The sequence below is a fragment of the Lampris incognitus genome, chromosome 8 (genome assembly GCF_029633865.1).
Source record: "Lampris incognitus isolate fLamInc1 chromosome 8, fLamInc1.hap2, whole genome shotgun sequence".
In the NCBI taxonomy this organism is placed as follows: Eukaryota; Metazoa; Chordata; class Actinopteri; order Lampriformes; family Lampridae; genus Lampris; species Lampris incognitus.
The window spans coordinates 49,744,922-49,755,696 of record NC_079218.1 but is presented as its reverse complement, the minus strand read 5'-3'; the positions used below and the strand labels follow the sequence as shown (position 1 = coordinate 49,755,696).

General features: G+C 48.4%; 1 protein-coding gene across 1 annotated transcript; it reads right to left on the bottom strand.

Moving 5' to 3' along the window:
* Positions 1 to 256: 256 nt before the first annotated feature.
* znhit3 (zinc finger, HIT-type containing 3) lies at positions 257 to 8,432 on the bottom strand. Its single transcript, XM_056285206.1, has 5 exons — positions 8,325 to 8,432; positions 5,846 to 5,877; positions 5,582 to 5,644; positions 4,990 to 5,067; positions 257 to 790 (listed from the first exon to the last, which is right to left on the bottom strand). The coding sequence occupies exons 1-5, from the start codon at positions 8,390 to 8,392 to the stop codon at positions 618 to 620; spliced, it is 414 nt and encodes a 137-aa protein (XP_056141181.1). The 5' UTR covers positions 8,393 to 8,432; the 3' UTR covers positions 257 to 617.
* Positions 8,433 to 10,775: the final 2,343 nt, after the last annotated feature.

Here is a 10,775-nt window from a genome sequence, read left to right as displayed (position 1 = left end):
GCTGTTGTGCCACAAAATGTTAATTTCTCGTAGGATCATTAAAGGTTTTGGCGTGACCAGATAAATCAACAGTCGATGAATCAGAGAGCTTGTGTGTGTGTGTACCGGATGTTGCAACTAAGCTTCGCCAGTGTTGTGATGTGGCCTTACTTTATAACAGTGGGCTGTGTTAAGCTTACCAGACAGCCGGAGGATCCAGAGCCCAGGTTTTAGTCGGGACCCCAGGTTTTAGTCAGAGCCCAGGCTTTAGTCAGAAGGTTTCATCATTTTTATTTGAACACTCGCAGAGCATAAAAAAAAGGTGAAAGGCGGGTCATTAAGATTAACAGAGGCCATTGAAACTAGCTAGCTAAGTACACAGCGTGCTTGGGTGTTTGGTAGATTATGGCGACACATAAAAAGGTGCTGTACTGTAAAAAAATAAAAGGGAATCTAGTCAAATTCACGCACTTCCGTAAACTACTAACAAGACACGTTAGCCCCTAGCTAACGGGTCTGAGCCTTTAGCCGAGCGGTTAGTGACGTCACCTTGTGGTGCAGTGCACCCCGTATCGAATCCCGCACCGGGCAAGAAAATAACCGGTGACGCGTCTCTAAATCCCCTGTGCCCCCCGACTTTAGTTCCCGTCGTTGTCAACAATCTGCAAACACTGATCCGAAAATTCGACAAACAGCGGCTCCTGCATGGCCGTCCTCATGGCGTCCTCCTTGCTGTCGGCGCTCTCAATGGCGCGTATTAGCTGTCGGAGGTGGGGGTTACGAAGAAGCTCCCGCAGTCCCTCCGATTCTCCTGCGGACAGGGAGACAGACAAACATGTAACCCCTAAACTTTGAGCTCTTAACCACTCGAAGACTCTCAGAAATGTTTAAGTAAAACAACTATTCTTTCAATAGTCTTTCAAAAACACTTCCGCTTCCGGTGTGGGAAGATGGCGGCGCGGATTCACGTTTTCGGTGACTTCACCCCAGTGCCGTCCGTGTTTCGTCTTCGTCTGACGGCTGGGCGAGCTGGCGCTGGATCGGCTGGGAGAGTCTGGTCTGCTGCGTCCTGCGACCCCAGGGACCACGGCCCTGCCCGGAGCTGCGCCTGAGGAGGTAACACCGAGGGCGGTCTGGCGGGATGCGGAAGCGGGGCGGGCTAGGCTAACTGCTAGCCCGTGCAGACCGGCAGTTCCGATAACACCGAGGGCGGTCTGGCGGGATAGGGAAGCGGGGCAGACTAAGCTAACTGCTAGCCCATGCAGACCGGCAGTTCCGATAACACCGAGTGCGGTCTGGCGGGATAGGGAAACGGGGCAGGCTAAGCTAACTGCTAGCCCATGCAGACCGGCAGTTCCGATAACACCGAGGGCAGTCTGGCGGGATGTGGACGCAGGGCAGGCTAAGCTAACTGCTAGCCCATGCAGACCGGCAGTTCCGATAACACCGAGGGCAGTCTGGCGGGATAGGGAAGCGGGGCAGGCTAAGCTAACTGCTAGCCCATGCAGACCGGCAATTCCGATAACACCGAGGGCGGTCTGGCGGGATGTGGACGCAGGGTAGGCTAAGCTAACTGCTAGCCCACGCAGACCGGCAGTTCCGATAACACCGAGGGCGGTCTGTGAGCGGCCTCGCCTGGCGTCCACCGTGGTGTTTTTGGTGCGGTGTGGAGTGCGGGGAAGTGGGTCGTGGGTGTGTGGCTGGGAGGGCTGGCGTTGAATCAGCTGGGGGAGCCGGGTCTGCTGCGACCGGTGGGCCCAAGGACCACGGCCCTGCCCCAGAGCTGCGCCCGCAGAGGAAACGCCGAGGGCGGTCTGACGGGATGCGGAAGCTGGGCAGGCTAAGCTAACTGCTAGCCCATGCAGACCGGCAGTTCCCACAGTCGTCCCGGCTGGCATTCGTTCCCTTGGACAGCGATTTTTTTGTGTGTGTGTTTATTTTGGATATATGCTGTTCGCTTGGATATGTGTGTTAGTTTGGATACGTGTGTTCTTGTAGTTTTTGGCTATGTGTTGCACCGCTGTGGGCTGGGGGAGACAATATTTCGTTTCATTTCATGTGCGCAGCGGACGGCACGGTGGCGCAGTGGTTAGCGCTGTCGCCTCACAGCAATTAGGTCCTGGGTTCGAGCCCCGGGGTAGTCCAACCTTGGCGGGTCGTCCTCTGTGTGGAGTTTGCATGTTCTCCCCGTGTCTGCGTGGGTTTCCTCCGGGGGGCTCCGGTTTCCTCCCGCAGTCCAAAGACATGTAGGTCAGCTGAATCAGCCGTACTAAATTGTCCCTAGGTGTGAATGTATGTCGGCGCTGTGATGGCCTGGCGGCCTGTCCAGGGTGTCTCCCCACCTGCCGCCTAATGACAGCTGGGATAAGGCTCCAGCATTCCCGCGACCCTGAGAGCAGGATGAGCGGTTTGGATAACGGATGAATACATTCATGTAAGCAAGTACATGAAGTGAAATGACAGTGTCCCTGATCCCTGAAAATATGGGACGTCCAAGTGGTGAAGTGCAAGGGCAGAAGAATATGTACTGCTGCTATCATGTCTTGATGCTGCTCAATAATCCAGGTAAAACCACAGAAAGGTGAATCAGTTCATCTGGACACACCGTTGATCGAGAGAGACGTTTCATCACTCATCTAAGTGACCCCTTCAGTCTCAGCTGACTGCAGGTACCCCCACCCTTATAAACAATACAGTGACTGTGGGTACCCCCACCCTTATAAACAATACAGTGACTGCAGGTACCCCCACCCTTATAAACAACACAGTGGCACAGCGACCGAAACCAACGATCAGTTTCATATGCATATAGATGTGAACATTAGCGAGATCCAGGCAGTGGTTACAAGAAGAAGGTGACCGGTTGTCTGAAGCAGCTAGAACAGGACAATGCGGTTGACAGAATATTGTACCACAGATACCCAGGGGACACTACACCTAGTCTGTATGGTTTACCTAAAATACATAAACAGGATGTGCCATTACGGCCTATTGTGGTATGATTAACTCAGTGACCGACAACATCTCTTAAATTTGTGGCATCCGACTCTTAACATGTTGGTAGGCAGTAATGAACATCACATTCAGAACACTGTATTTTGTGGATAAGGGGGGGGGGGCATCATTATGGAGGAGGATGAAACAATGGTCTCTTATGATGTTAAGTCTCTCTTCACGTGCGTTTCTGTTGATGAAGCAGTGGAGGTAGTCCGTATGAAATTACAAAACAACCCCACCCTTAGCAGTAGGACCACCCTTAACACTGACCAAGTGTGTCTGCTCCTGAAGCTGTGTCCTCAGTCCACGTACTTCACATACAGGGGGCAGTACTTATAGCAGAAGCATGGGTGTGCTATGGGTTCCCCGGGCTCACCTGTGGTGGCCAACTTGTACATGGAGGAAGTGGAAAAGAGGGCTCTGATGTCCTATCCAGGGACACCATCTAGCCATTGGTTCAGATTTGTGGACGACACCTGGGTTAAAGTTAAATCTCAGGATGTAGCAAATTTTATCAACCACATTAACTCTGTGGACAACCACATCAAGTTCACCAGGGAGGGTGAGACAAATGGCAGGTTAGACTTCTTATCCTGTTAAATTACAATTGGTGATGGGGGACATTTGATTGTTGATGTTTACCGTAAACCAACACATACTGATCAGTACTTAAGGTTTGACTCTCATCATCCACTGGAGCACAAACTAGGAGTCATCAGGATGCTGCACCACCGAGCTGACAACGTCCTCACCGTCACAGCGGCCGGGGAAGGGGAGAAACCCCACATTAAACAGACCCTGGTTAAGTGTGGTTATCCTAGCTGGGAGTTTGTCAAAACCAGGAAGACGTCCAAACAGTGCACCAGCCAATCGAAGAGAGGAGACGGACAACAGCTGCCTAAGCGTAAACCAGTGGTGATTCTGTATGTGGCGGGAGTGTTGGAACAGTTGAGATGTGTATTTTCCAAACACCGCGTCTCAGTTGCTTTCAAACCCCAAAACACGCTGTGCCAGAAATTGGTCCACCCCAAGGATCGGGTCCCCCGGCACAAACAGAACAATATAGTGTACCCTGTTAAGTGCCAGGAGGATTGCCGTGACTTATACATTGGGGAAACTAAACACACACTGGCCAAGAGGAAGACACAACACAGGAGAGCTAACACGTCAGGCCAGGACTCCACAGTCTACACCAGCTACAGACCAGGACTCCCCAGTCTACACCATCTACAGATCAGGACTCCACAGTCTACACCACCACCAGGTCAGGACTCCACAGTCTACACCAGCTACAGACCAGGACTCCACAGTCTACACCATCTACAGGCCAGTGGCCACTCTTTCAAGGATGAGGATGTGCACATCCTTGATAGGGAGGAACGCTGGTTTGAACGGGGAGTCAAAGAGGCCATCTATGTGAAGAGGGAACAACATCCCTGAACCGGGGGGGGGGCTAAGAGTACATCTGTCACCATTTTACAATCCTCTGTGAATAGTACACATGGCCACCGAAACTCTAGTTAATGCTCACGGCAATTTGCATATGAAACTGGTCGTTGGTTTCGGTCGTTATCACTGTATTGTTTATAAGGGTGGGGATACCTGCAGTCAGTTGAGACTGAAGAGGTCACTTATGCCCCTTTTCCACTACACGGTACCGGTTCGACTCGACTCGCAGAGTGTCGTTTTCCATTACCGTAACAGAACCCCCTCAGTGTAGCTGGTCTGCATTGATTCTGGTGCCCGCTCCAGTTTTTTGGGAACCTCGACAAAGGTGGTACCAGAAACATGGTAAAAGCTACCAAACTGCCGGTACTTTCCGGTACTGCAAAAGGAAAAAGTCGAGTCGAGTTGAGCCGGTACCGTGTAGTGGAAAAGGGGCATTAGATGAGCGATGAAATGTGTGTCTCTCAATGAACGCTGTGTCCAGATGAACTGATTCCACTTCCTGTTATGCCGCTATTACAGCTGCAAACGGGTGTAGATAAACAAAACAGAGTGCTGGAGTTATACCTAACAGCTGGAGCCTCTGTGACGACACCGTGTCTACACAGTCATCTTCATCCAGCAGGTCCTCGGTGTTCCACGGTTCTGTATAGAAAGAAAAGTCAGACGTCCTCACAGAGTACCAAAACATCTTGATGCGTTTACTGATGATTCTCAACCCTTACTCCATCTTCCCGAAACACCACCAGAAACTGTTCAAACTCCGATTTCTACACTCAAGTCAGAATACTGACTCCTGTGTAGCCTTAAATTTAGTGATGCACTTAGTGTATGGAAAAAAGAGCAATGTATTTCAGGTGTAGGTCAGAGATAAAAAGTCAGTGGTAGTCAGCCAGTCAACTAGCCATGATTAGTCCTGCATTCAAAATCATAATCATGTTAAATGTCTTACCAACTTGTAAATGTGGACTTCTTTGCTACGTATGAAATGACATCGAGGATTCAAACCACTTGAGAAGTGCTATGAAACTGCTCCGGCCAGATTTTACAAACAATAACTCATTGCGAAACTGAATCCTTAGTTGTCGAGGCAAATATTCACTCATCTAATGACAAAAAGTTGAACTCTTTTAGTCACAAAGGCCTTGTAGTGACGTACCAGTGGAGGATGCTGTCTCCTCAACACAAGGTGGCGCTGGCTCCTTCACTGGTGCACAAGTATCTGTGAAATAGATAAAAGGGGATGAGTGTCAGAATGATAAAAACATTATCTAGATAAAGTATTGGTCCGTCTTTGACATACTGTTGAAATATTTCAACCAAACCAATTCAATAATTTATGATCTACAAAGTATCTATCATGGAAGTTGATAATCACACACAAATATGGGTCCTTTGTTGTCTGGATATGAAACCAACTTACCTTTATGCTTCTTGTAACAGACTAGTGAACAACTGCACAGAAACAAAAAACAAATTGAATTAATTTATTCATCTTTAGTGTCATGTATACACTCTGCAGCCATCACACTGTAAACTCTATAGTACCAAAATGAGGTTTCGTGACCTGCAACAAGTCGTGCCTTAATTGAGAATGTCTTCTTTTGAAAGTAAGTGCATCTGAATTCACCCTGGGATCACAGTAAAACATAATAATCAATAAACCCAACTGCATCCCTCTTTGAGGAGTCAACAAGAAATAGCCCAACCGTAATTCTGCACCGTTCCCTCTCGAAATGACAGCAGGTTCGCTGTCCAGGCTTACTTATGCAGCTCTCTCTCTACTATGTGCTGATGTTCCTACTCTTAAAAGACTGATAGAACGTTATTGGACTTTGCATGGAGGAAAAAGGGTCCACTTCATTGTAAAATCTGTATTAATGAATACTTTTGAACACGGTGACCTAGATTTTCTTGATTTCGCAACGTTAAACAACACATTCAAAACAAACTGGCTGAGGCATTTTCCAAACAATCCCAACTCCACCTGGAATGTTATGCCCTCCTACATATTTTCTAAAATAGGCTGCTTGAGGTTTTTATTAGTCTGCAGCTATGACATCTCAAAGATCCCCGTCAAACTGTCCCAAATTTCACAGACAGACGCTTCTCTGCTGGTCTCACATCCGCAAACAAAACGTCTCACCCCACAAGTATTTTATCTGGAACAACGGGAACATTACCCACAAAAATAAATCCATTTTCTTTGAAAAGTGGTTCAAGAATAAAATTATACAGGCTGCTCAGTTACTTCAACCAGATGGTCAGTTATATAACTATTCTGGTTTCCTCTCAGTTTATCCCGTTCCTGTAACGGCAGAAGAATTCTCTACTGGGTTCGATGCCGTTCCTTCAGGTGGGACTGTGCTGTTAAGATGGATTTCTTTCTCGACCTCCGTTGTTCCAGCTTTTGATCCTCGCGAAACAAATGTGGGGGAAATATGTTTTTCAGCCAGTCATCACAACCACCAAAGAATGAGCTCGTGTTTTCAACAAGATAACGTCACTGCACCTTATGTGGTCTCACATTGGTGCGGTATTGTTGATAGCAGTGTTTGGTCCTTACCATACAAGTATCTTTTAACGAATAAGGTGAGAGATGTATCATGTAATTGTTGCATAAATACTACCCGGTCATATCCAAAGGAGTTGAATCAAGTGCAACTGGACTTGGTATGTATCCGTGAAGACGTTTCGCCTCTCATCCAAGAGGCTTCCTCAGTTCGGGCCTTTCTGACTAGACCAAGCTAGTCAGAAAGGCACGAACTGAGGAAGCCTCTTGGATGAGAGGTGAAACGTCTTCACGGATACATACCAAGTCCAGCTGCACTTGATTCAACTCCTTTGAATGACCATGACCTGGATGAATGAGAACATTCACAGACAGATACCCGGTCATATGTTTTCTCTCTTCCAGATTTAAAAGGGACATCGGCACCAGCTGTTCTTCTAGTGAGGCCACTCCTGAAACAGCTGTACACTTGTGTTGGACACGCTTCTGTACAGCAGAACTCTGGTCAGGTCTCCTTGTCTTTATCTCCTTTAAAGACACTCTTTTTGGGACTTTCGATTACACGAAGGAGGAGGATGACACATATCTGATGATAAATGGTATCTTTATATTTGCTAAATTCTATATTCACATATGTAAATGTAGTAACTGTAGTCCTTTCTTTCCTATTTTCAAAAATGACCTTTCAACATAGTTAGAAAGTATTATGCATTCAAAAGACAATACTAAGGCTGGTAAATGTATTGCAGCTGTGTGAATATTTGAATGTCGATTGTTAATTTGTTTCTGTAAAACAATGCTCCTTTGCTTTTACACTTCTGTCATTGTATGTCTTTATTGTTTTCCACTCCCCTCGTGCCCCTTTCTGTTTTGTTCAATAAAGAAAAATGTTACAGCAGATTCAGTGTTGGATTATTCCAGCCATGATAACCGAACAGGATTTAAGGCCCAAGTTAAGTCGTGTCATTAAAAACACGAGTCGAGCACCACCACACGTTTTAAAGAGTCGTCCTATGTCGTGGCAAACTCGGACTTTAATTATCTTAACGCGACCCTGCACTTCCTGGCCCACGTGTTTGCCGTAACACGTGGCGGGTAAAAACCAAAACAGCGAAACAGGGGTTCGCTCGCGACAACAACCACGTGCCGACGGGTGCTAAGGGCAACGACGCGAGACAGTAGCACGTGCCGCGGGTAGCACGCGCGCCTCTCCTTTCAATCTCCTTTTCAGACGCGCGCCTATCTGCTTTCCTAGCACCGCTAGGAAACTTGCGAACGGGTGAAAAGTAAATTCTGGCTGCGCAACCGCCCCGTTTAATAAACCCCCAACCACCCCCCTCACCCCTCCCGGAGCCTGCCAAAGCATACAGCGATAAATAACCTTACTTACTATCTCGTCCGGCATGCTGGACACTTGTACTTTGGCGTCTTCTCGCTGCAAACGCTACAAATGTGCATGTTGGTCACGGGAGCTCGCAGCACAACCGGAAGCCGCCGGAAGCGGAAGAAGAAGAAGAAGAAGAAGCACGAGCCAGAGCCCTAGAAAGAGAGAGTGACGTCAACTCCGTAGACGTCAACGGGCCGCAGCAGTGGCGGATCGCGGGAGCCCCGGATGGTTCCAAACGGTGCGCACAGAATGGGCGTCACGTTGGACTATATCTATATCTGTATATAGATGTATAAATCTGGAAATATGGGTTGGGAGTTACCAGAAATCGCGGCTACGCAGTTCATTTAAATGACCCGCCAAGCTTCGTTTGGCACTATTCGGCGGCTGCATGAACCACGTGACCCTCTCGCGCTCTGACCCCCTCATTGACGCGACTCTCTCGTTCTAGGGCTCTGGCAGGAACAAGACGATTTGGGGGGGGGGTTGGGGCTTCAAAATAAAAGCATGGTACTCAAATCCTTCTATTATCCAAACCGTTTATCACGGGGGGGGGTCGCGGGACGCTGGAGCCTATCCCGGCAGTCAGTGGGCGGCAGGCGGGGGGGGGGGGACACCACCCTGGACAGGCCGCCAGGCCACCACAGGCCCGGCATCTAATTCACTCCGTTAATTTTCCTCATCAGGTGATTCGTCTCTACCTGTACTCTATCTCTACCCACAGCAGACCAGTTCTTGAATGCAGTAGACCGGGTCAGGGCCTGAAGGCCTTCTGCAGCATCACCGTGGCGCGTTACAGAACGAGGCTGGAGTGAGCGAGGACGTCTCGTTTTGTTAAAGGCCCGCCGCTTCGACTCCTCTCCCTCCTCGCGCCTCTGTACGCCTTGACGTGTTTACTTGCGTGATTGTAACCCGTGCCGTGGGGAGGGTTCGAGCCCGAGATGAAGGCGCTCATGGTTTCACTCAGATCAAGATCTAATGTGGCCTTCAAGACAGAGGTATGGCACGGAGGTTCAGACAGCAGCAGCTTTACCACTATCATCCGGCCTTCAGCTGCTGCCATTTTGTGCCAAACCTGAAAGATTAGAAGGTACCGACGAGTTTTTAACAGCATTATGTCAACAGGCATGTGGCTTCACTATCGTATACCAAGGTGGGTCGTGTCCAGGGGGTCTCCCCGCCTGCCACCCAGTGGCTGCTGGGATACTAGACTCCAGCATCCCCGCCACCCTGACAGCAGGGTAAGCCGTGTGGATAATGGATGGATGGATGGGTTACACCCCCCCCTCTCTCTCTATATATATACGTTGTTAAAAGAAACACTCAACGGCAGGGAAAGTGCTCAACAAATAAGGAGCAAAATAATCCAATTAGTCAAGTAAATTCTTTATGAGCTTTATTGGCAGCTGATGATTAGTGCTTATGGCATGAAACAGGCTTGTACTGTCTCATAAAGAATTTACTTGACTCACCGGCTTATATATATATATATATATATATATATATATATATATATATATATATATATATATATATATATGTATGTGTGTGTGTGTGTGTGTGTGTGTGTGTGTGTGTGTGTGTGTGTGTGTGTGTGTGTGTGTGTGGACAGATTGCTCTGCTCTTGACGTGACCCAAATCAATATGCAGTCTATATTTATACAGATGGCAGCTGCAAGCATCTCATGCGCATATCAAGTTATTTTTGGACAGGAATGTGTACAGCATTGCTTTGATTACACAAACGCCCTTTTCAGGTACATCAATCATTATCTAAACCAACCAAGTATTTGTAATGTATAAGTATATATGAGAACGTCAAGAGACAGCAAATGATCCGTTTAGGGACACTACAGTTTGCTCAAATAATTGTATTATTTTATAAGGTCTCTGAAGGAATATTCAATTGTATGCCAGTTTGATGACTCCTTGGAGGACGATGTGGGATGCTGGTGGTTGCCTATAGCACTGGCCCTATAGCGTGGGCCCTATAGCATGGCCCTATAGTGTGGGTCCTATAGCACTGGCCCTATAGCGTGGGCCCTATAGCACGGCCCTATAGCACGGCCCTATAGCGTGGGCCCTATAGCACGGCCCTATAGTGTGGGCCCTATAGCACTGGCCCTATAGCACGGCCCTATAGCGTGGGCCCTATAGCATGGGCCCTATAACACTGGCCCTATAGTGTGGGCCCTATAGCATGGGCCCTATAGCACTGGCCCTATAGTGTGGGCCCTATAGCACGGTCCTATAGTGTGGGCCCTATAGCACTGGCCCTATAGCGTGGGCCCTATAGCACTGGCCCTATAGTGTGGGCCCTATAGCACGGCCCTATAGTGTGGGCCCTATAGCACTGGCCCTATAGCACGGGCCTTATGTACTTGGACAGAAGCTGTACGGTGACTCATTGTTGCTTCATGGCTTATCAGTGGGGCTCTGAACCGTCCTTCAGCA

Excerpts from the sequence above, each read along its gene's own strand:
- znhit3 (XM_056285206.1), bottom strand. The coding sequence starts at position 8,392 with ATGCACATTTGTAGCGTTTGCAGCGAGAAGACGCCAAAGTACAAGTGT. Across the intron at positions 5,878-8,324 it reads CCAGCATGCCGGACGAGATA|TTGTTCACTAGTCTGTTACA; the intron begins GTAAGTAAGGTT and ends GTTTCTGTGCAG. Across the intron at positions 791-4,989 it reads ACAGAGGCTCCAGCTGTTAG|GAGAATCGGAGGGACTGCGG; the intron begins GTATAACTCCAG and ends CCCTGTCCGCAG.